The sequence below is a fragment of the Pristiophorus japonicus genome, chromosome 17 (genome assembly GCF_044704955.1).
Source record: "Pristiophorus japonicus isolate sPriJap1 chromosome 17, sPriJap1.hap1, whole genome shotgun sequence".
Classification (NCBI taxonomy): Eukaryota; Metazoa; Chordata; class Chondrichthyes; family Pristiophoridae; genus Pristiophorus; species Pristiophorus japonicus.
The window spans coordinates 112,970,852-112,996,930 of NC_091993.1; the positions used below are offsets into that span (position 1 = coordinate 112,970,852).

The 26,079-nt window shown below is 45.8% G+C and overlaps 1 protein-coding gene across 1 annotated transcript; it reads right to left on the reverse strand.

Annotated features, from left to right (window-relative positions):
- Window positions 1-668: 668 nt before the first annotated feature.
- On the reverse strand, window positions 669-25,800 carry LOC139227938 (cathepsin E-A-like). The gene is made up of 9 exons (XM_070859093.1): window positions 25,745-25,800; window positions 21,410-21,572; window positions 16,432-16,549; window positions 14,190-14,308; window positions 13,160-13,362; window positions 9,536-9,658; window positions 5,184-5,328; window positions 1,777-1,875; window positions 669-836 (listed from the first exon to the last, which is right to left on the reverse strand). Exons 1-9 carry the CDS (start codon window positions 25,798-25,800, stop codon window positions 669-671), a joined length of 1,194 nt encoding a protein of 397 aa, XP_070715194.1.
- Between the last annotated feature and the right edge of the window lie 279 nt (window positions 25,801-26,079).

The window sequence follows — 26,079 nt, forward strand, 5'->3', positions numbered from 1 at the left end:
TAGCAATGGAATGTTGTTGCTTTAAAGGTGCACTGACATTTAAAAGTGCACCTACATATAAAGGTGCACCTACATATAAAGGTGCACCTACATATAAAGGTGCACCTACATATAAAGGTGCACCTACATTTAAAGGTGCACCTACATTTAAAGGTGCACCTACATTTAAAGGTGCACTGTTATTTAAAGCGGCACCGACATTTAAAGCGGCACCGACATTTAAAGCTGCACTGATACTTAAAGGAGCACTGACATTAAAAGGGGCACGGTCACCAGGCTGTCTGCCATATTTGAAACATAATTGTGGGCAATGATGTAAGGATTGATGATTGTGTGTGCCCTGAAATATATTTTAACACCCTCTCTCCAGCCCCCCCCCCTTTAAAGCCAAGCAAAGAAGAAAATCAAAAACCATATTAACGATTGTGCCATGAGAATTGCATGCTGCAGTTCAGACTTGTAGCAACGCGGCTGAACTTTGAGGGAAGGTTTCAATGAGGTTATCTCTAAATGTTGATGCCTGAGCAACCTCTCCCCTCAAGACAAATGCTATTAATGCCAATTATCAAAGTGTAAATAAATGATATACTGTTTGGATTTTTAGCAATATTCAATCAAACTGCAATAAACGTTGAAACTCCATTCATCCGAAGCTATGAAACGATACATCATGGGACGGATTTAGCCAGCCCCACTCTGTTGTTCCCTCTGTCAAACACAGCATAGTAATAGCCTATGAAGACATCTCCCAGGATCCACAGCGGCCCAGCAGGGGGAGGGATGTCCATGCTTTGGAATCCACTGCTGCAATATACTTGTCCCCATTCGTCCTCTTGCTGCAGAAGTGGAATACATTGGGTTAATCCGTCATTATCTTTAACAGTACTCACTATTCCAAATAAAAAAAGAACTTGCATTTATATAGCGCCTTTCATGACCTCAGGATGTCCCATAGCACTTTACAGCCAATGACGTACTCTTTTTTTAAATTGAAGTGTAGTCACTGTTGTAAAGAAGGAAGCACGGCAACCAATTTTGCGCACAGCAAGCTCCCACAAACAGTATTGAGATAATGACCAGATAATCTGTTTTTAGTGATGTTGGTTGAGGGATAAATATTGGCCAGGACACCAGGAATAGCTCTGCTGCTTTTCTTCGAAATAGTGTCATAGGATCTTTTACGTCCACCTGAGAGTGCGGGCGGGGCTTCGGTTTAAACGTCTCATCCAAACGACAATGCAACGCTCCCTCAGCACTGTACTGGGAGTGTCGGACAAGATTATGTGCTCAAGTCCTGGAGTGGGACTTGAACCCACAAACATCGAGACTCAGAGGCGAGTGTCCTGCCCATTGATCCAAGGCTGACTCCATAACAAATAAGGCATGATTATCGTTGCAAAATTGAACGTGAATGGCATTTGCAGAGCTGTGAGGTAAACGCGCTGATCTAATTTTGTTAGTGTGGAACTTTGTGTGACAGGAGCGCACACAAAGAGTGAGTGCAGAGGCCACTGCACCTGGTTTGCAGCTCACGCGATCCTTCGGATGTTGCTCATGCGAGGACTGCAGGTCGGGCTACGTTGGCCTCAGCACCAGAATCCCCGACACGCATTCCCATCGCGAGAAGCTCTACCTTGGGAGCGTTAACTTGCAAAATGTATTCCGCGTACAGTGATGTTGACATTCCGCCTAACTAACATATTACAATAAAGTAGAATTCCAGTTTTCGGTTAAGTCAAATAGCTTTTTCTTCTTACTAAGTAAATGTCCACGTACCTGAAGCGTGTAGACCTGAGGAGGAAGAACATACTCGGCACCTCCGATTGTGAAGGTCACGTCAGGCATGCTGGATAAGTAACCGCACTCTATGGAGTACTGTAAAAACACAACAGTGTCCAGTGACTGGATGGGCAATTTTTACCTGGGGTACGTGGGTGGCGGGAGGAAGTTCCCATCAGCCATTTTGAGGGCGAGGCCTCATCTTAATATCAGCGGCAAGCGAGCCACCGTACACCACTCTGACCGGAGTGAGAGCACCAGCGCAGCTTGCACAGCCTGTCGAGAATGGCATTGGTAAGTCTGAGGACCAGGTGAATGAAGTGCACAGGTAAAGGGGAGCAAGTGGTGGTGTATGGTGGTGTGAGAGGAACAGCAGGAGCTTGCTGTCCGGACTGGCCACGTGGTTGGGTCCCCCCATGAAATTCAGCGGTGTGCTGAAACTGGGCAGTCATGTCATGCTGCTGTTGTTATTCGGTGAGGAAAGAGAACATAACACAAGAACATAAGTATTAGGAGCAGGAGTAGGCCATTCGGCCCCTTGAGCCAGCTCCGCCATTCAATAAGATCATGGCTGATCTTCTACCTCAACTCCACTTTTCTGCACTGTCCCCATATCCCTTGATACTCTTAATATCCAAAAATCTATCGATCTTGAATATTCTCAAAGACTGAGCCTCCACAGCCCTGTGGTGCAGAGAATTCCAAAGATTCACCACCCTCTGAGTGAAGAAGTTTCTCCTCATCTCAGTCCAAAATGGCCGACCCTTTATTCTGAGATTGTGACCCCTGGTTTTAGACTCCTCAGACAGGGGGAAACATCCGGTCTGCATCTGCCCTGTCAAGCCCTGTAAGAAAGTGCTGGCCCTACCTCGCCAAGGTGTCAGTCATCTTGTTTGATACATTAGTGGGCAACTATTGACCGATACTGCAGCATGAGGTTGGACATTGCAGCGAGGAAGATCGAGAAGAGGGTTGGCGGGATGACGCCAGCCCTGCTTGACTTTGGTCCGGACGCAGATAGCGTCTGTGGTGGATCTGTTGGTCAAGATCAGGGCTTGCATGTCGTCGTGGAGCAGGCGGAGGATGGTGCCAAACTTTTGGGGCAGCTGAAACGGAGGAGGCCGCTCCATAGTCCATCGTGGTTAACAGTGTCAAAGGCCTTTGTGAGGTCAAAGAAAGCCCTCCTGTATGGCACAGAGACGTGGACTATATACAATAGACACCTCAAAACACTGGAGAAATACCACCAGCAATGACTCCGTAAGGTCCTGCAAGTCCCCTGGGAGGACAGACGCACCTATATCAGTGTTCTCGATCAGGCCAACATCCCCAGCATCGAAGAACTGACCACACTCGACCAGCTCCGCTGGGCGGGCCACATTGTCCGCATGCCCAACACAAGATTCCCAAAGCAAGCGCTCTACTGGGAACTCCTGCATGGCAGGCGATCCCCAGATAGGCATAGGAAACGTTTCAAGGACAACCTTAAATCCTCCTTGGTAAAAGTGCAACATCCCCACCGACATCTGGGATTCCCTGGCCAAAGTGGAGGAAGAGCATCCGGGAGGGCGTTGAGCACCTCGAGTCTCGTCGCTGAGAGCATGCAGAAAACAAGCGCAGGCAGCGGAATGAGCGTGCGGCAAACCAGACTCCCCACCCACCCTTTCCTTCAACGACTGTCTGTCCCTGTGACAGAGACTGTAATTCCCGTATTGAACTGTACAGTCACCTGAGAACTCACTTTTCGAGTGGAAGCAAGTCGATTTCAAGGGTCTGCCGATGATGATGAGTGCAGCGGATCTTTATGCAAGCCTGGAAGGAGGCCAAGGTTGGCGACAGGCCTTCCTGCAGCAGATGGAACGGCTCTGCTGCTGCCTTGCCTGGTGACCCCGAGCCTGCAAAAGCATTTCACCTTGGTCACTGCCTGCTTGGTGTGTTTGGGCCTGCAGTTACAGAGCTAGGTGGCAATGTAAGTTGTGAGGAGGATGCAAAGAGGCTTCAAGAGGATATAGACAGGCTAAGTGAATGGGCAAGAACAGGGCAAATGGAATATAATGTGGAGAAATGTGAAGTTATCCACTTTGGTAGGAAAAGTAGAAAAGCAGAGTATTTTTTAAATGGTAAGAGATTGGAAAATGTTGGTGTTCAGAGGGACCTGGGTGTCCTTGTACACTAATCACTGAAAGTTAACATGCAGGTACAGCAAGCAATTAAGAAAGCAAATGGTATGTTGATCTTTGCTACAAGAGGATTTGAGTATAAAATAATCTTACTGTAATTATATAGGGCCCTGGTGAGACCGCACCTGGATATTGTGTACAGTTTTGGTCTCCTTACCTAAGGAAGGATATACTTGCCATACAGGGAGTGCAACAAAGGTTCACCAGACTGATTCCTGGGATGGGTGGATTGTCCTATGAGGAGAGAGTGAGTAGTCTAGGGCTATATTCTCTCAAGTTTAGAAGAATGAGAGGTGATCTCATTGAAACATACAAAATTCTTATAGGGCTTGACAGGGTAGATGCAGGGAGGATGTTTCCCCCTGGCTGGGGAGTCTAGAACCAGGGGTCACAGTTTCAGAATAAGGGGTCGACTATTTAGGACCGAGATGAGGAGAAATTTCTTCACTCAGAGGGTGGTGAATCTCTGGAATTCTCTACCCCAGAGGGCTGTGGAGGTTCAGTTGTTGAGTATATGCCAGGCACAGATTGATAGATTGTTGGATATTAAGGGAATCAAGGGATATGGGGATAGTGCAGGAATGCTGACTGCCACTGGAGATAAGAGGAAACTTTCCTTTGCAATAAACATTTGGAAGAGTTAAGACATCACTGAGGATAACAACTGATAAACTGAATGGCAGCAGTTGTGTCAACAGGACACATGATGCCCACTTTTGCTCTGGTAATGCAACATGGAAAAATGCAACTTACTGAAGCTCAGTTGGAACTTTAGCTGCCTTCAAGGCGAGGTACCGTGAACGGCTTTAGATAACCATTGAATCATAGAATCATAGAAATTTACAGCAAGGAAGGAGGCCATTTTGGCTCATCGTTTCCGTGCCGGCCGACAAAGAGCAATCCAGCCTAATCCCACTTTCCAGCTCTTTCCTACTATTGAATCTGCTTCCACCACCCTTTCAGGCAGTGCAGTCCAGATCATAACAGCCCTCTGTATGAAGAATGTCTGCTCCTGAAGCAAATTTTATTTTGAAATTATTTCAAAATGTTAATAAATTAAGTCAATTTTCAGACATGTTACTGTCTCTCGAGCTTTTCGAATCTGTCATTAAGAAAGGATAAAGGAATCGAACTGTCCTCCCAACAACGCGATGAGAATTGTAAAGAGTATTTCGGAAATGCTTTCATTTTCACTTCAGTGAAATCCGATTTTCTTGTACGTACCATTCCTTCACTGCTGGAAATTGCACCGATGCTCCGCTGGAGTGCACTGATACTTGTGCTCGGCCCACTGAGGAGCGACGTGCCAGTGTCTACAATGGCTTTGCATCCGTTTTCACAGAACATAACAGTACCGCCAACCTTCACACTGAAAACATAAGAGCATAAGAATTAGGAGCAGGAGTCGGCTATTCAACCCCTCGAGCCTGCTCCGCCATCCAATAAGATCATGGCTGATCTTCGACCTTAACTCCACCTTTCCTGCCCGATCACCATATCCCCGATTCTCTTAGTACCCAAAACTCTATCGATCCCAGTCTTGAATATACTCAACGACGGAACATCCACAGCACTCTGGGGTAGAGAATTCCAAAGATTCACCGCCCTCTGAGTGAAGAAATCTCTCCTCATTTCCATCCTAAATGGCCAGCCCCTTATCCTAGAATCATAGAAAGTTACAGTACAGAAGGAGGCCATTGGGCCCATCATGTCCATGCCAGCCAACAAAGAGCTATCCCACCAAATCCCACTTTGCTGCTCTTGATGCATAACCTAGCACTTTTTATGAGGGTTTCTGCCTCTACCACCCTTTCAGGCAGTGAGTTCCAGAACGCCATCACCCTCTGGGTGAAAGAATTTCTCCTCAAATCCCCTCTAAACCTCCGACCACTTACTTTAAATCTATGCCCTCTGGTTATTGACCCCCTCTGCTACGGGGAATTGGTCCTTCCTGAGATTATGCTCCCTGGCTGTAGACTCTCCAGCCAGGGGAAACATCCTCCCTGTATCTACCCTATCAAGCCCTGTAAGAATTGTATATGTTTCAATGAGATCACCTCTAATTCTTCTAAACTCCAGAGAATATAGGCCTAGTCTACTCAATCTCTCCTCATAGGACAACCCTCTCATCCCAGGAAGGCAGAAAGCGATCAATCAATGTCTTAGCATTTGGGACTGTATCGTGTTTTATCAGCGAGTGATCCTTCACTGCAATGTGTCGTATAGTGCAGAAGGAACCTCTTAGAACATAAGAACATAAGAAATAGGAGCAGGAGCAGGCCAGACAGCCCCTCGAGCCTGCTCCGCCATTTAATACGATCATGGCTGATCTGATCATGGACTCAGGTCCACTTCCCTGCCCGCTCCCCATAACCCCTTATTCCTTTATTGGTTTAGAAACTGTCTATCTGTCTTAAATTTATTCAATGTCCCAGCTTCCACAGCTCTTTGAGGCAGCAAATTCCACAGATTTACAACCCTCTGAGAGAAGAAATTCCTCCTCATCTCAGTTTTAAATGGGTGGCCCCTTATTCTAAGATTATGCCTCCTAGTTTTAGTCTCCCCTATCAGTGGAAACTTCCTCTCTACATCTACCTTGTCAAGCCCCCTCATAATCTTATACGTTTTGACAAGATCATCTCTCATTCTTCTGAATTCCAATGAGTAGAGGCCCAACCTACTCAACCTTTCCTCATGAGTCAATCCCCTCATCTCCAGAATCAACCTAGTGAACCTTCTCTGAACTGCCTCCAAAGCAAGTATATTCTTTTGTAAATATGGAAACTAAAACTGCACGCAGTATTCCCGATGTGGCCTCACCAATACCCTGTATGACTGTAGCAAGACTTCCCTGCTTTTATACTCCATTACCATCTTGGGAGGGCATTATTTTTTAGTGTTCTAACAAAATCACATACTTGCATAATGAGAAACATCAACGTGGCGCTCTCCCAATAAGTGTCTGACTGAAAAACCCTTGAAATCTGCCGTTTGGCCAGTGCAGCGCTGCTGGTTGTAATCGAGTTGGCCTGTTGCTCAAATGATCGCCATAACCGCCTGATGGCAGCTTATACTGTTGCTCGGCGCAGTTTAAGGGGCCGCTCACCCTCTTCTCCTTGCCTCTCAAAGACAAAGCTGTACAGATCAATCTGTTCTCTTCCCCCAGACCAACATTCTAAGCAGAGCTCTGCTCAGCTGTTTAATGTACCATTGAGCAGCAATAATCGACTGGCTGATCAGTAAACGGCAAAAGTGTGCAATTGCTCATTTTTAAAAATCCCTCAATTCTCAAAGGTGGCTGTTTTGGGTGACTGCAACAGTGTTGTTTTTGATAGAGGCATCTTGTAATCGCCAGTTTAAAAGAATTCTGCCTTTCACATCCGTTTTTTTTGCTGTTGAACAAATATTAATAACATCTTGAAGCAGCGCAGACTCGGGAGGAATTCTGACCCCAACAGTGTGAGGAAGTTCAAGGAAGTTTCTGTCTTTGCTTAGCTTATCCTAGGGTGGGGGCATAAAAAGCTCAAACCTCCTCCTTGCTCTTTATTCATGCTACCCCACCCATTGGAAGGCACTGACGCCAAATTTCCACTGATGCAAACGAGGGGACCCAGCTCCACCCCTTCACTTTTAACAACAACAACGTGTATTTATATAGCGCCTTTAACTTAGTGAAACGTCCCAAGGCACTTCACAGGTGCATTATAAGATGAAAAAATTTGACACCGAGCAGCATAAGTAAAATTTAGTGCAGGTGACCAAAAGCTTGGTCAAAGAGGTAGGTTTTATGGAGCTCCTTGAAGGGGGAAAGAGAGGTAGAGAAGCGGAGAGGTTTAGGCAGAGAATTCCAGAGCTTGGGGTTCAGGTAACAGAAGGCACGGCCACCAATGGTTGAGTGATTATAATCAGGGATGGTCAAGAGGGCGAAATTAGAGGAGTGCAGACATCTCGGGGGATTGTGGGGCTGGAGGAGATTACATAGATAGGCCATGGAGGGATTTGAAAATAAGAATGAGAAGTTTGAAATCGAGACGTGGTTTAACCGGAAGCCAATTTTGGTCAGCGAGCACAGGGACAGCTCATCTCACAAGAGCCATGACCAAGTGGGCCTCTGCTGCTGTGGCTCAGTGGGTAGCACACTCCCCTCTGAGTCAGAAGGTTGTGGGTTCAAGTCCCACTCCAGGCACCAAAATCTAGGCTGACACTCCCAGTGCAGTGCTGAGGGACTGCTGCATTGTCAGAGGTGCCATCTTTCGGATGGGATGTTTAAACCGAGACCCTGTCTGCTCTCTCAGGTAGATGTAAAAGATCCCATGGCACTATTTTGAAGAAGAGCAGGGGTGTTATCCCTGATGTCTTGGCCAATACTTATCCCTCAATCAACATAACAAAAACAGATGATCTGATTATTACATTGCTGTTTGTGGGAGCTTGCTGTGTGCAAAATGGCTGCCACGTTTCCTACATTACAACAATGACTATACTCCAAAAAGTACTTCATTGGCTATCAAGCGCTTTGGGACATCTGGTGGTCGTGAAAGGCATACACACTCAGTACGGACCCTTGGAGATCGGGATTTCTAGGCCATTATATCGGACCATAGCGTCCTCATTAAGGTGAGATTTGTACATCATTCATGGCTGCTGCAGTCTGCAGCCCTCAGTAAGTCACAGGTACCGCAGAATTACATGGGAGATAGTATTAACAGCTCAGAAACAGGCCATTCGGCCCAACTGGTCTGTGTCAGTGTTTATGCTCCATATGAGCCTCCTCCCACCTTACTTCATCTGACTCCATCAACATATCCTTCTATTCCTTTCTCCCTCATGTACTTACCTAGCTTCCCCTTAAATGCATCTATGCTATTCGCCTCAAGTTATGACCAGGGACGTTCCTTTTATTCGTTCCTGGGATGTGGGCATCGCTGGCAAGGCGATAATTGCCCTTGAGAAGGTGGTGGTGGTGAGCAGCATTTTTGAATCATGTGGTGAAGGAAGTCCCACAGTGCTGTTGGGGAGGGCGTCCTAGGATTTTGACCCAGCGACGATGAAGGAACGGCAATGTACTTCCAAAGTCAGGATGGTGTGTGACTTGGAGAGGAACTTGGAGGTGGTGGTGTTCCCATGTGGAACTATTCTCTACTAATCTTCATCAGTTTCATAGCAACTCCGTTCTCTAATGCCAAAATCTCCTCGAGTCTGGGAACTGACTTCTTAATCTGTTGGCATATTAAAAAGGTGCTTACAGTTCTGATGAAGTCTCACTTTACTATCGCCAAAGAAATCACTTGCTGATTCAAAGATCTATCTGTGGCACACCATTTCCCTCCCCACTCCTGCCGGCCCCCAACCCCCCCTCCCCAGGAGTTTCCTGTTCCACATACGATGATGTTGCTGCTACTAAGCCCAGTTCATAGTTAAGATCATATCAAAGTCGCAATGACGGTTCTGTCTGCAGGAAGTATGCTTCTACTGCCATCTAATGGTTCGGTGCAAAATTTCACTTCTTGTTGCGCCCACTGACACGACAGGAGCACATGTAGCTTATCTCGAGTTCCATTTGTCCCTGCGTTTACCTATCTATCTGGATTTGCCAGTATCCCTGAATAGTCACAGGAATCCAGTGGAGATCACCAGTGAAGTGAGAAGTATCAACTCCACCAAAAATAATTTCACTACCAGCCTCGTCATTTGGATTCCTGGGAAACAAAAGAAACACAAAGAGAAACCGTTAAAGTTCGGTCAAAATAAAACACTGCAAAAGTGGCAGTACAATACAATACAAAACAGAGATAGTTAAGAAAAAAAACATGGCTGTAGGATTTCTCTGTTCAGCATTTGTAATGAAATCGTAAGCATGTTCTTTATACGCACTATTATGATTTGTCCGAGAATGGCAAGCAGAGGACACCTGGTCCCTCTTCCCATTCCCACCATTCCCCCCCATCTTGTGTTAGCCTACCTGCCAGTTAAGGCAATGAAGTGAGTTTGGGCATCTTAACATGCTTCCCAGTTTCCACACGCTTGCTGCAAAAACACTGGGCATAGGTTTGGTACATTGGAGAGGGAGGTTCCAGGCATACTGAGGCAGGTCATGGGATCGGGACTCGCGAAAGAGCGGCATTGGGGAGGGATTCTGGAAGTCTAGGAAAATTGGTGTTGGCTAGAGATCGGCGAGCCCTGTGACATTAATCTAAAGGTTTGTCAGCACTTAGATGGGGGGTGGGGGCAGGATCTAGGAGTAGGTGGGGGCAGTGGGTGGGGGGGGGGGAAGGCTGAAGCCTGAGGATTGAGATCTTGAAGTCCAGCAGGACTCGGGAAAGGATTTCGGAGTGTTAGGAATTGCGGAGATCTGGCAGGCTAAGGCAGAGCCAGCTGGAGAATTCCATCTCCAATTTCTTACATCGTTTTTCAGAATATAGCAGAGACTCCAGTGATCCCCATAGGTTGAGGGGGACACGCCCTTCCACCTTTCAATTCCTGCTGTACGCAGATTGTACATTGGGAAAGTCTGCAAATTGTAAATTGTCAGGATCTACAGATGTCATTAAAGCTCTCAACTATTGCAAAGTAAAAATACCCAGTCGAAGATCAGAATCTTGCGAGGGGCTGATAAAAACTTTAACATGGCACCATAAGGCACAACAGACAAATGAATAGATACATGTAATAATTTGAATGTGAAATTTGTAATTTTATTTTTCAAAATTCTGTATAAACTCTTATCTTGGACATTAAGAATTTGCTATTGAGGAAAAAATGGCAGATGAAAATATTGTCAGAAAGCATTGTGAGCTATTTATGGGAATAGTATTGTGCAATCACAGTGATGGGTTTGCATAGGCAAAACCCATTATAAACATGGGTATAGGAACTTATAATGGAGAAATGTTGACACATAAAGATTGACAGAAGCATGACAACAGGAAGTGAAGTCGTGTTGAAAGGCAGTGGATGCAGACATAACAATTTTAGGATAGTCTAGATAATGGCCCGCATTTTGCAGTGGTAATGACACTAAAACTGTAAGCATTAACCGTCATTACCTCTCTGAAACTGGCCATAACTTCAGGATTTAACGTTGCACCGAAAAAAGCAGAAATCTTGAAGTTGCAGTCAGTCATTTCCTGCTCCGCCACAGCATACTGTGGAATTCCCCAGAGCCAGCAATCAGTGAAATCACTTGAACTGACGAAAACTTCCCCTTTTCCCTCTATTATCGCTGTTAAACACCCCATAAAAAGTTAAGCCTTGTTGAAATAGGTGTAACTGGGGTTTTAACAGTGTATTGACTGCTGAACAACAGTTCTGGCACTGAAAAACCAAATTTATATTTCTACAATATCAAATGTCTCCATTATGATAAAAATACTAGATTTTTTAAAAGTTTGTTTATGATATTTCAGCTTTTACCTTAATCCCTGTGTCTGTCCCAATATTTATCGCCCTCTCTGTAAAACTTTTAAAAGTGATTGATAATGAGTGCTTTTTATTTCCTGGTTTGTTAGCTGTGGGAATTCCAATATGATTGGCTGCTTAGACAGCTCGATGACATCATTACTAATGTAAACTAGGGACCCCCTTTTGACAGCGCTACAATCAAATTAAGGTCAAGAAAGTTTTCGCCACAGAGATCGCAAGATCTTTTTGGGCAGATGTTTTCGAGGTCAGTGACAATTGTTGTCACTTTGCTGCTGACCGCAAATTGCACACAATTCTGTAGGAGTACTTTTTTGCTCATCGCAGTGACTGATCATGTAACCAACCCAAGCACTTCAGTAAGAGATTAGAGGTGCTGAAAACAGAAATGTATATTAATGGAGTGAATTTGGTTGAAAAATATCTGGATTTGCATTGATGGAAGGGTTAAAGGCTTCATTATTCTGACTCTCATTGACCGACTGTTTAACTACATTCCATGTAATTAGAATACTTGGAAATAATTCCAAATATTCTAATCTAGAATGCTGTGTAGTAATAATGGTGTCAAAGAAAATGGAACCTTTATCTCCAAGATATGCACCCCAAGGGGCTGAAATTGGTGGACATATCGCCCGCAGACCACGACATACCGCCCAAAATCGCAAAACTGATCAAAAAATACTTACATACCGCCCGGCGGGAAATTCATCAGTGGCATACCGCCGGGCTGTATGCACACCGTCTGAAAAAAGGTGGTTTTATGCCTATGGTATGTCAGTGGTCTGTAAACTATAATGTTCCTCCCCCCCCCCCCCAGAGATATAGTCCTCCCCCAGCAATTTAATCCACCTCCCCCCCCCCCCAGAGAGACCTAATCCCCCCCCCAGAGAGATCTAATCTCCTCCCAGAGAGATCTAATCCCCCCTCAGAGAGATCTAATCCCCCCTCAGAGAGATCTAATCCCCCCTCAGAGAGATCTAATCCCCCCCCAGAGATATCTAATCCCCCCCAGAGAGATCTAATCCCCCCCCAGAGAGATCTAATCCCCCCCAGAGAGATCTAATCCCCCCCAGAGAGATCTAATCTCCCCCCAGAGAGATCTAATCCCCCCCCAGAGAGATCTAATCCCCCCCAGAGAGATCTAATTCCCCCCCAGAGAGATCTAATCCCCCCCAGAGAGATCTAATCCCCCCTCAGAGAGATCTAATCCCCCCTCAGAGAGATTTAATCCCCCCTCAGAGAGATCTAATCCCCCCCCCAGAGATATCTAATCCCCCCCCAGAGAGATCTAATCCCCCCCCCTGCCGAGAGATCTAGTCCTCCCCCAGAGGTCTAATCACCCCCAGAGACCTAATCCCCCGCCCCCCCAAGAATCTATTCTGCCCTCCCCAGAAAAAAACACAAATAAATAAATAAATAAATAACAATATAAGTATTATAAATAAATCAAAAACACTGCACAAAACAATAAAAAATCTGAACTTTCCTGGAGACACTTACCTGCGATATGATGTCGGCAGTCTCTGGTCTCCGGACTGCTCTTGTCTGGGCGGGGGGACGGAGGTTGATGGAAGATCGCGCGTGCGCAGAACAACTCGCCTTGCAGCGCTGGAGCAGACCGTCCGTCGCACTCCGCTGACACACCGCTCGGGACCGCCCGGACTAATGTTGCCAGCACTCCGCCCCAGCGGTACCAGGCGGTGAAGATTGACTGATTACCGCGAGACCACCGAAAATTGTGTGGTCCACCAAAGTCAGGCCCCAAGTATTTAGCTTACCTCATGTAAAGACTATAAGAGAAGAGGGGTAGGTCCACCAGGTTTTGTGCCACCATGTTATCAAACACAGGTGTGACGTCTGCTGCTGCGATAGAGGGGTAGGCCAGTCCAAGAATCCCATCAAATGGGGAATGCATAAAGGTTGTGCCAGGCTCTGTCACACTTTCACCAAATTTCTGGTTCACCACAGAGATACCTTCAACCTAATTACAGAAAGAAAGACTTACATTTAAACAGCGTTCCAAAGCACTTCACAGGCAATGAAGAACTTTCAAAGTGTAGTCAGTGTTGTACTGTAAGAAACGTGGCAGCCAATTTGTGCACAGCAAGCTCCCACAAACAGCAATGAGATAATGACCAGATAATTTGTCTTTTAGTGATGTTGATTGAGGGATACATATTGACCAGGGCACTGGGGAGCACGCCCCTGCTCTTTTTCGAACTAGTGCAGTGGGACTTTTGTTACGACTACCTGAGAGGCCAGACGGGGCCTCGGTTTAATGTCTCGGCTGAAAGACGGCATCTCCAACAGTGCAGCGTTCCCTCAGCCTAAATTTTGCGCTCATGTCTCTGGAGAGAAACAACTACGCAGACATTAAAAATTGCAAGTAAGCAGTAAGTGGGGAACTTTTTGTTGATTTTTTTTCCTGAGGCCAAATGCAGCTGATACCGGTTAACTAAGCATCCACCGGTACGCTCACGGCCTTCCGCGAGAGGTGGGCGCCGGAGGGACTGGAGTGCATCATCACCCCCGGCAACCAAATTTTAATTTGATTTTATGTTTTAAAGTTTAATTTGTTTTAATTGCCGGGTTTTAGTGTCCCCCTCCCCTTTTATAGGGGGCACTTGTAAATTATATGATTTTAATGCCCAAAAAAACCCCACCAGTGATCCATCCTGGGACCTTCTGGGTGATACTCGCCTTGTTTGAAATGATTTGACTTTTTACTGATACAATATTCCTCAAGCAATATTGTGTAAGCAGTTTGTGATACTTCAGATTCTTCTTTCTTATAAAATGATTACTTACTGTCACTGTGTCTATTCCAATTATTCCTGTCAGACTGCCTGTACCATAATGGATTGAAAACGGGCGTCCATCTCTCGTATAAGTCGCTGATTTATCTGGGATGAACTTGTTATGCTGTCCTGTAAAAGAACAAAATCTTCACACTGAGACAGGTAAAGATTTAAACATTTTAACTCACCCGATTTAATACTTCCATGCATAAATTCTTTGATACTCTTCATACAAGGATGGGATTACATCCCTATTGGTGTGATATTCTACAAAATAAATTCTCATTGCTAAAGCATTAGTATTCCTTTATAAATGGATCAGTATTTTGGAAGGGCAAGGGCTGACAAGAGAGGGCAAGTATGGGTCCAGAAGTGTCAGGTCATATTTGACCAATTTATTGGATTTTTTAAGAAGGTTATAGATCTGGTGAATAGGGATCAGGTAGTGGATGTTACCTATGATGGTAAAGTTTTTGGCTGGATAGATGTGTGGCTGGAGGATAGACAGCTTGGAGTGGTGGTGCTTGAGAAGGTGTCAGATTGGAAACTGGCTGCCAGTGGAGTCCCACAGAGGTCACTGTTGTGGTTGCTGTTGTTTCCATCTTTATAAATAATTTGCGGCACGTAATATTGTCCAAGGTGTCTAAGTTAGCTAATGACACCAAATTGAGTACAGTTGCCAAATGACGAATCGTTGCAATCCCGAAGCGCTTCACAGCCAATGAAATACAAAGTCACTGAAGGGGTGGGGTACGAGTGGACAGTCATTGTATCTGCCCTCTTGCATCCTGACGCTGAGATGGAGATGGGACTGGCACGATTGCATCACCCACTGTTGGCATATGGAACTCGGTTAATTCAACTTCTGAAAGGTGATCATGTTTAGTTCATTCCAATATAAGGAAAAATCTGGTTGGTATCATTAGAGAGAGAGAAGGAGGGAGGGCCAGATTTCACTTAGCAACAGCGGGTGTTCGTCCGTCAACCAACCAACCTTGGATATTTTCATAATTAGACAGTTTAGATTAGAAATGTTACATTATGATAAGAAAGGCAAGAGACTAGAATGTCTATGCATACCACAAAAAGACCGCAGTGTTTTTAATTGCTTCTAATGTTGTTGATGTTTGTTAAAGAAAATGTAGACGTGTGTCTCTGAACTATGCAGTAGCCAGAGACTACCATATTAGGCAATGCCAGCTCCAGTTTGATAAGAAAACAGTGTATAAATATTTTGTTTTCATTTGTTCAAGCATCAGGAAAGGACCCATGTCTAGGTGCACGTGCTCTACCTGTGACTATACTCCGCTTGTAAATTACTTTTTATGCTGAAGTTCAAGAATAAAATGATTATAACCAGAAGACTGAATTCATTAGTACTCAAGTGAACAAACAGAACATTGTATTAAGACAACACCCAGCAATATTCCCACTAGTCCCTCAACCACCTTCCCCAATTTGGTGCCTGCGGGGTACAGGTGCACAGTATCTTTCAATGGTGGAAGTGGTTCCCAACAGGAGTGTTTCAGGCAAATCTCAGACGTGGCCATTATGAAATTGCCTTCTTACAACGGGGCTGATTTACACTTGCCAACAAAGTCTTCAGCTGTACCTCCTGGATCTGTTCCGAATGCAGATGGCCACATGGCATTTTTCAGACCCGCTCCCACCCATGGGTGTCCAGGTTGTGCCAATACCGCTATGGGTGCTCACCAGCAATATGCAAATTGCCTGATTCCAGGAAATCACACAGGATCACACACTTATCTCTTGGACAAAATCTAAGTTCCGTTCCATCATTGTGTGGGTTCAAGGTTTTTGGGACCCCGATGTTTAATCCTCATGAATCTTTGGAATTCTCTACCCTAGAGGGCAGTGGATATTCAGTTGTTGATGTCTATTCAAGACAGGGAGTAATAGATTTTTGAATACTAAGGGAATCGAGGGATATGGGGATAGTGCAAGAAGCTGGAGTTCAGGTAAAAGGTCAGCCATGATATTTGAATGGCAGAGCAGGCTCGAAGGGCCGAATGGCCTACTCCTGCTCTTATTTCTTATGTTCTTATAATAACTTAGCCTCCAAAAATAAAAAATACTCGATACGCCCTAGTATGTGCTCTAGTACATGCCTGGAAATAGAAAGAAAATTGTATATTAAAGTTAAGGATAACCTGGGTTTTAAAGGAAGTACCAGTCTGAGCAGACGTTACCCCGGCGACAATGCAGTCTGTCGCTGATCTCATTATACTTACTGCATGCTTTGCTGTAACAGTAAACTGAGGGCACCCACAGATTGGAGGAGCCAGTATCGAATATGACCGTGAAATTCTGAGGAGGCGTGCCAATAGTAATTTGTCCTGCATACTGAGCCTGTTAAGAAAATATGAATAATTATATTAATGTAGGTAGCACCAGATTGCCCAGAATAGCTAGCTCCATGTCTATTTGATGAAAGACTTGTAGACTCACCTGCACTGACTCTCAAAATGTTCAAAGCTTAAACCAAGAGCAACTTAGAGTGAAAGCCTTTTTCCGATAAATTCCATCAATGCAAATAAAAGAAAGACTTGCATTTAGATAGCACCTCTCACAACCACCGGACATCCCAAAGCACTTTACAGCCAATGAAGTATTTTTTGAAGTGTATCACTGTTGTGATGTAGGAAACTTTTATGATGAAAGAAACTTTCTTTTTATTTAATTAGTTCCGGGATGTGAGCGTCGCTAGCAAGGCCAGCATTTATTGCCCATCCCTAATTGCCCCTTGAGAAGGTGGTGGTGAGCCACCGCCTTGAACCGCTGCAATCCGTGTGGTGAAGGTGCTCCCACAGTGTTGTTAGGGAGGGAGTTCCAGGATTTTGACTCAATGACGCTGAAGGGACGGCGATATATTTCCATGTCTGGATGATGTGTAACTTGGAGGGTAACTTGGGAGGTGGTGGTGTCCCCATGCGCCTGCTGCCCTTGTCCTTCTAGGTGCTAGAGGGCGTGGGTTTGGGAGTTGCTGCTGAAGAAGCGTTGGCGAGTTGCTGCAGTGCATCTTGTAGATGGTACACTCTGCAGCCACGGTGCGCCGGTGGTGGAGGGAGTGAATGTTGAAGGTGGTGGATGGGGTGCCAATCAAGCGGGCTGATTTGTCCTGGATGGTGTCGAGCTTCTTGAGTGTTGTTGGAGCTGCACTCATCCAGGCAAGTGGAGAGTATTCCATCACACTCCCGACTAATGCCTTGTAGATGGTGGAAAGGCTTTGGGAAGTCAGGAGGTGAGACACTCGCCGCAGAATACCCAGCCTCTGACCGGTTCTTGTAGCCACAATATTTATGTGGCTGGTCCAGTTAAGTTTTTGGTCAATGTTGACCCCCAGGATGTTGATGGTGGGAGAATCAGTGATGATAATGCCACTGAATATCAAGGGGAGGTGGTTAGACTCTCACTTGTTGGAGATCGTCGTTGCCCGGCACTTGTGTGACGCAAATGTTATTTGCCACTCATCAGCCCAAGCCTGAATGTCATCCAGGACTTGCTGTGTGTGGTCATGGACTGCTCCATTTTCTGAGGCGATGCGAGGAATTCCCTGGACACGGGTGAAAGCTGGAGCAGGAGCTGTGTCATATATGCATACTCTGTGTATCTACTATGCTGGTACCACTAGAAGGTGCAACTGTGGGAGGCCCAGGCAGGAGCTGTATAAAAGTCTAGTCACCACATGGTGAAGGCACTCTGCAGTTACAATAAAGAGACTAAGGTCACAGCAGTTCAAGCACAGCACTAGGCCTCGTGGAGTTATCCTACAGATAAGTAGAGACATATTAAGTTGAAACCTCAAAAATGTGAGGCTGTGTTCACAACTGCTTTTGTAGCTCATTTATGGTAAAGGGTCATTTTTAATTCAGGGAAAGGGGGTGACATTGGGGTAGTGGGGGGGAAGAACCGTCAGGCTCCCTGGAACCTGAGGCCCAGGAGATTTTAATTCCCGAAGCTCTCATGACTGACGTCACCGCCAGTGGATGGGAATCAAAATTCATGAGGGGGAGGAGTGGGGGTTGCGGGGGGGGGGGGGGGGGAATGGTTGTTGACTGCAGGTTCAGCTACCGCCAGGGACACACAGAAATGGTGCCCGGCAAGTTAAGTACAGAATCAGGTGCGGAGGGCAAGTCTGCAATCAGGGGATGGGCGGGAGGGGGGAGGGGAAGGGGCAGGGGAAGCCCACTGTTTCCTTGCGGGGCCAGGAGAAGCACTCCTGTTCCACCTGGCCCACAAGGAACCTTTACTTGGATCCGTGCTGACGGCAAGCTTTGCTGAAGGGCCATAGACCATACACGCCATAGTCCCCTTAGGGTCCTGCTCCTCTAGGGAGGGCAGCCTTCCTGTGCCTAAAGTCATGTGAGTAAAAATGGGGTGTGCGGCAGGAATGGGCACAAATCCCCCAGCCACAGTGACCCCCACACACCAACACTGTTCCCACTGGGTGAAGAGGAATTAAAATTGACCCATATCTTTCTATCAGTGCTTCATTTCTTTGTTTCTCCATTTAGGACATAGGAACATAGGAGCAGGAGCAGGCCATTCAGCCCCTCCAGCCTGCTCCGCCATTCAATGAGATCATGGCTGATCTGTGACCTAACTCCATATACCCGCTTTAGCCCATATCCCTTAATACCTTTAGTTAACAGAAAGCTTTCAATCTCCAATTTAAAATTAACAATTGAACTAGCATCAATTGTTTTTTGCGAAAGACAGTTCCAAATTTCTACCACCCTTTGTGTGTAGAAGTGTTTCCTACTTTCACTTCTGAAAAGCCTGGCTCTAATTTTTCGACTATGCCTCCTAGTCCTAGAATCGCCAACCAATGGAAATAGTTTATCTCTATCTACCCTATCTTGAAAGCTTCGATCAGATCACACCTTAACCTTCTTTTACTTCTAGGGAATACAATCTCTCTTCGTAACTTCACCCTTGGATTCTGGATATAATCCTAGTAAACTTATACTGCACTCCTCCAAGGCCAATATATCCTCCCTAAGCTGTGGGGCCCAGAACTGCTCACAGTGCTCCAGGTGTGGTCTAACCAGCATAACTGTAAAACTGCAGCATAACTTCTACCCCCTTGTATTCTAGTCCTCTATTTATAAAGGCCAGCATTCCATTAGCCGTTTTGATTATTTTCTGTACCTATTCATGACATTTTAAGTTATTATAAGTGCAGTTACAATTTCAAAACACAGGACATTGGCACAGTGACCTGAAGCTTCTAGTTTTGCCTCAAAAGTAAGTGAAGATATACTGATTGTACACTATCTTCTAAAAGACAAATTAGCAAATGCAATATTCAACAGTTCCTATCCATTTCATAAATGATGCCAGTAAGAAATCCAAGAAGGTGACATTTTTAACCCGGTTCTGTCTATTTGTCAAAAAAATGAACCAGGGACAGAGTAAACATTACTAACAAGCTCTAATCATTTAACCACAGACGATACAAAGTCTAATGCTCCTTGCCTTATGCACACAGGTCTTTGACACTGTCAATGAATGTAATGTAGGCACCTGTGAGTACGCTCAAAGGTTTGTAGAGCTGTTGCATTGTGAATGGCTTAGCCAGTCACGTGATGCTCACAAGACTCAATAAAACCCCAGTCAGTTGGGTCTAGGTCATCCACGATGAGGTATGCAGTTGTGAGTCTAGTGGATGAACTGGTAATGTGTAGTGTGATTGTTAAACCTTTATTAATAAACCAAATAATTTTTAATAACAATGTGTTGCTATGAATTCTTAAGCAAAGAACCCATGAAGCAAATACATTACAATGAGTTTGGTGCAAATTAGGAGAAATAGCTGAAATGTATATTGCCATGTGTTAAATATTAAATCCTGCTCCCTTTTATCTACTGGGAATAATTTTCAGATTCCTGTTGCCTGATATCTGCAAAACCCTAAACAGATGTGCCAAATCATGTACTGGAAATTACTCAACATAAATATCTTTATAAATATCTTGGTAGCATCACAAAGAATGTAGAACAGGCTACCCCATAAGTATCCATGTAACAACTATTTGGGGTTGGACTGAAGTGCTTCTTTAACTTGTTTTATTAAGACAGTTAAAAAGAAAATAAATACTTGCATTTATATAGCGCCTTTCACGACCACCAGACATCTCAAAGCGCTTTACAGCCAATGAAGTATTTTTTGGAGTGTAGTCACTGTTGTAATGTGGGAAACGCGGCAGCCAACATGCGCACAGCAAGCTCCCACAAACAGTAATGTGATAATGGCCAGATCATCTGTTTTTGTTATGAGGGATAAATATTGGCCAGGACACCGGGGATAACTCCCCTGCTGTTCTTCAAAATAGTGCCTTGGGATCTTTTACGTCCACCTGAGAGGGCAGACGGGGCCTCGGTTTAATGCCTCATCTAAAAGACGGCACCTCTGACAGTGCAGCACTCCCTCAGCATTAGTTAAGAAAGGATTTGCCAAGAGATGTCAGAATATGACTGTAATCATACCCACAGATAATGGAGGGTGGCTGCTGGCATGGTTGGCAGATTGTAATGGCCTTTTGAGTCAGCAGGATGAAACTAAGATGATGCCTATATCGAATGGTTTCTTTTCCCAGAATGTAGTGTTACTGGCAGAGAGAGTCTGGTAGGTCTGTGTGCTGCATGGGCCACTGTTGAGACCCTCACGTGAAGCAAGCAAAGGTCACAGCCCTTCATTCTCAACTTGGGACAGGTCCCAATGAACCCAATGCAAGGCCGAAAGGTCAGTTCTCAATTTATCACCTGGCTTGAAAAACAATGGTAGCTGCAAGTTATAACTTCTCTTCCCTCTGACGATCTCTGTCCCCCTGTGATTTATCTGTACAGACATACTGATGATATTATGTCAGTACTAATGAAGGTTTGTCGGCCCCGATTTTAACTCAGGCCTGAGTTAAAATTACAGTCAGATCCCAATGATGTCATCGGGTCGGAATATGCGTATGTAAAGAAGGACCCAGTTGGTTCCGGGCATGTCTCCTTGCTGCCTGCTCAGGAGAGCAGGTTAAAATTACAAATATTGCGATCATGGTGGCTTTCGGACCAGGTAAGAGCCGGGGTGATTTTAACTGCCCACCCGCCCGGTTTCTGAAGAGCGAGTAGGGTTAAAATCGCCCCCAATGTTAACTTTACAAATGATTATAAAGGTGTAGACCATCAATGAAATAATTCTAGGAGCAGACTTACGTCCATGTAATTGAGAAGGGGTTCAGCTGACTTTTGTATGGCCGAACACTCCTGGGTTTGACCCCATTGTAACATGTCAATCTTGTGGTGCTCCCAGAAATCAGAAAGGATCCCTTTCTCTTTCATTGTTTGCCTGATAGACTTGTGCCTCTTCAGTGGAATTCTGTAAAGATATATTCGTAAAACTGCTGAATAATCATTGCTTCGTCATTAATTCATGATCTCCTTCCTAAACATTAGCTTCCAAATGATCTAACTTCCATACTTCTGCAAGGCACGTATCTCAACTTCTTTTATTCTTGAAGCATCGTTTAGATATATAAACATACACAAAGGGAAGGATAGTTAAAGCTCAACTAGTCCAGCTAAGTTTGTTGCATCCTAGCGCGGTGCAACATCTGCACACCATCACCCCTTCCCCTGCCACACACAGCCATTCTGAACGATAAGGGAGTCGAGGGTTATGGGGAGCGGGCAGGAAATTGGAATTGAGGCCAAGATCAGATCAGCTGTGAGCTTATTGAATGACGGAGCAGACTCGAGGGGCCAAATGGCCCACTTTTGCTCCTGTTTCTTATGTTCTATGTTCTTATCTCCTGGGAGAGAACAATAAAAAGAAAAGGCCATAACCCAATCTTAACAAATTCCTTTCTGACTCGGGAAGGTCTCCAGGAGACCAACCCCTCTGGCAGGTGTACTGATCCCCTATTTATAGGCCCGCCTGAATATGGCATGAAGCAGGCTTTGGGCGTCAACGGGGCGGCCAAGGTGTGCCCCTCCCACCCCTTGCCCCCCCACCCCCACATCTCGCCCCCCTGCTCCTCACCCCCACCCCTCGCCCCCCACCACTCACCCCCCCCCACCCCCACCTCTCGCCCCCACCCCCCGTCCCTCACCCCCATCCATCGCCCCCACCCCTCGCTCCCCACCCCTCGCCCCCCCCACCCTCCACCCCCCCCAGTCCCCAGCCCTCGCCCCCCCAGCCCCCACCTCTCGCTTCCCACCCTCCACCCCCCAGCCCTCGCCCCCCCCACCCTCCAACCCCCACCACTCACCGACCCCCAGCCCTCGCCCCCTCAGCCCCTCGCCCTCCCGCCCCCACCCCCCTCGCCCCCCACCCCTCGCCCCCTCATCCCTCGCCCCCTCCCCATCCTCCACCCCCCCAAGATTTTCAACTGCAGGCCACCTATTTTTCAGACACAAAATGGCTGGCCATGCACTGAATAATTCTCGGAGTGGCCTGACCGATGCCTTATCCAGAAAAAAGATAATAGGGAAGATTTTAAGTCCCTTTGTGCTGCAGAATGGGTGGAGTTAAAGTCAACTTAACCGGCCGGTTCCTGCTCCATTACCATCTGCACTCAAGCCTTCTACTAGGCGGCCCAGATCCCTTCCTGAATCTGGCAGGAGTTTAATTAATCTATGCAAATCGGGTGCCTATGATGTACCCAGGACCACGATGCAATTTAGAGAGCCTAGTGAGTGGAGTGTGTGCCAGGGCCTAGAGGAAGAGGCCCCAGAAAAGATAAATCTAAAATTAGTTTCATGGGGCCAAGAGCATCTACCCCAGTAATTATTATTTTGTAGTAAATTGGCCTGACAATCTTAACATGCTATTCACTATTACACTAGCTCATGGACTATAAGGGCACTTCAATGACTAACGTACCATAATCTTAAGGGCCTTCTCGTGCTCAACAGCCTTGAACACAAGGCAGGATATACTTGCATTGGAGGCTGTTCAGAGAAGGTTCACTAGGTTGATTCCGGAGATGAGGGAGTTGACTTATGAAGAAAGGTTGAGTAGGTTTGGCCTATACTCATTGGAGTTCAGAAGAATGAGAGGTGATCTTATCGAAACATATAAGATAATGAGGGGGCTTGACAAGGTGGATGCAGATAGGATAATTCCACTCATTAGGGAAACTAAAATTAGGGGGCCTAGTCTCAGAATAAGGGGCCGCCTGTTTAAAACTGAGATGAGGAGGAATTTCTTCTGAGATCTGTGGAATTCTCTGTCCTAGAGAGCTGTGGAGGCTGGGTCATTGAATATATTTAAGGCAGAAATGGACAGATTTTTGAGCGATAAGGGAATAAAGTGTTATGGGGAACGGGCAGGGAAGTGGAGTTGAGGCTAATATCAGATCAGCCATGATCCTATTGAATGAAGGAGCAGACTCGCGGGGCTAAATAGCCTACTCCTGCTCCTATTTCTTATGTTTTTATGTAACACGCAAATCTGCCCATGTATTCCTCATGCTACATTTACAACTTGTATTTATATAGCGCCTTTAACATCGCCCAAGGCGCTTCACAGGATACATGTGGTTCGGTATCAAACAAAACTTGACACCGAACCACATAAGGAGATAGTAGGGCAGACGACCAAAAGCTTGGACAAAGAGGTAGGATTTACAGAGCGTCTTAAAGGAGGAAAGAGAGGTAGAGAGGCAGAGAGGTTAAGGGAGAGAATTCCAAATCTTAGGGCCTTGGCAGCTGACTGCATGGCCACCAATGGTGGAGCGATTAAAATCGGGGATGTTCAAGAGGCCAGAATTAGAGGAGCGCAGATATCTCGGTGTGCTGGAGGCAATTACAGAGATAGGGAGGAGCGAGGCCATGGAGGCATTCGAAAACAAGCATGATAATTTTGAAATCAAGGCATTGCTTAGTCGAGAGCCAATGCAGATCAGCGAGCACAGGGGCCAATGGTGAATGGGACTTGGTGCGAGTTAGGACAGGGGCAGCAGAGTTTTGGTTGGCCTCAAGTTTACGGAGGGTAGAATGAGGGATGCCGACCATTTATCTATTTAAAAGTCTGGTGCTTCTCCTGTCATCTAAACTTGTGACTTTTTTCAGACTATTGCCTAGTTTTGCTTTTACTTTTTCTTAAATTCTTTTCCTCATCAAGGTGCGGGTGTTAGTGCTGGGGAAGGGAACATGTTCAATTTTGGGCACTCAGAATCAGGATCAAGCACTCCCAGGTCATATACAGCGTAGTTACATGTAGACCATAGCGTTCTCTACACTGCCCAATCATACACCTTAACCCCAACTGCAAGAAGCACCTTCATTGTACTGGTGTGGCTTCTTCCATTACCTACACAGACCATTCTATGGCTTCTCTAAGTATGATTTAGTTGCTGAATATGGAGCAGTTCGGTGCTGTGGGACATCAGTTTAGGAAATTGAGATGACAATCATCATAGGCAGTCCCTTGAAATCGAGGCAGACTTGCTTCCACTCTCAGTGAGTTATCAGGTGACTGTACAGTCCAATACGGGAATTACAGTCTCTGTCACAGGTGGGACAGACAGTTGTTGAAGGAAAGGGTGGGTGGGAGTCTGATTTGCCGGACGTTCCTTCCGCTGCCTGCGCTTGTTTTTTGCATGCTCTCGGCGACGAGACTCGAGGTGCTCAACACCCTCCCGGATGCTCTTCCTCCACTTAGGGCGGTCTTGGGCCAGGGACTCCCAGGTGTCGGTGTCTCTGCAAGATCCATCAAATCCCCTGGGAGGATAGACGCACCAACATCAGTGTTCTTGATCAGGCCAACATCCCCAGCATCGAAACACTGACCACACTCGTCCGCGGGCCACCTCGTCCGCATACCCGACACAAGACTCCCAAAGCAAGCGCTCTACTCGGAACTCCTACACGGCAAGCAAGTCCCAGGTGGGCAGAGGAAACGTTTCAAGGACACCCGCAAAGCCTCCTTGATAAAGTGAGACGACAAACAGATCTACTGTTACACAGCTAGATCAACTTTCCAGCCCTAAAGAACAAACAGTTCACTGAGATGATCATAAGAACATAAAAAATAGGAGCAGGAGTAGGTCATACGGCCCTTCAAGCCTGCTCCACCATTCAATGAGATCATGGCTGATCTTCTGCCTTAAATCGACTTTCCCACCCTATCCCCGTATCCCTTAATCGCCTTAGTGTCTATAAATCTATCAATCTCTGTCTTAAATATACTCAATGACCGAGCATCCACAGTCCCCTGGGGGTAGAGAATTCCAAAGATTCACAACTCTCTGACTGAAGAAATTTCTCCCCATCTCAGTCCTAAATGGCCGACACCTTACTCTCTAGTTCTAGACTCTCCAGGGAGGTGTGATTCCAAATGACGTGGTGAAGGGCTAACCAAACTCACCACGAGAGTCAGGCTGGCTCTAAGGCCACAAAACCAAGCTGAAATTATGAGGCGGTGAAGCAGCCAAGTTAACCCTTACATTCCCTAGTCGGGACTAGTTGTTCTAAACTGATTTATAGTATTTAGTACCAGTTATATCAACAGTATAATTCCTTAATAGGATGTATTTGTTTCATTACCTTGTAAGACATTCTGAAAGATGGAAACAGCAAAGGGCAAGGATTATCCACTTCATTCTGTTTTTCAGAACAGTCCCTGGAGCAGGCAATCGTAACCTTTTGATGGAACTCTCCTGTTGTTTCTGCCTCTGGATTGCCAGAAAATGATACAATGACCAACCCCAAGTGCAAAGTCACAAGGGAAGCAGGTAAGATTTATGCTCTGTGTGAATTATCAGCACCGCTTTGATCAAATGGGCAGCTTGAACATTTTTAGGCACATGATGTGGTTTCTTCAGAACCAATAGGAAAATGCGTTGCTTTAGCATTAATCACTGCGAGACGCGATATCTGTG

Excerpts from the sequence above, each read along its gene's own strand:
- LOC139227938 (XM_070859093.1), bottom strand. The coding sequence starts at position 25,800 with ATGAAGTGGATAATCCTTGCCCTTTGCTGTTTCCATCTTTCAGAATGT. Across the intron at positions 21,573-25,744 it reads CTTTCAGAATGTCTTACAAG|AATTCCACTGAAGAGGCACA; the intron begins GTAATGAAACAA and ends ATATCTTTACAG. Across the intron at positions 1,876-5,183 it reads TTTCCAGCAGTGAAGGAATG|TACTCCATAGAGTGCGGTTA; the intron begins GTACGTACAAGA and ends GTGTTTTTACAG.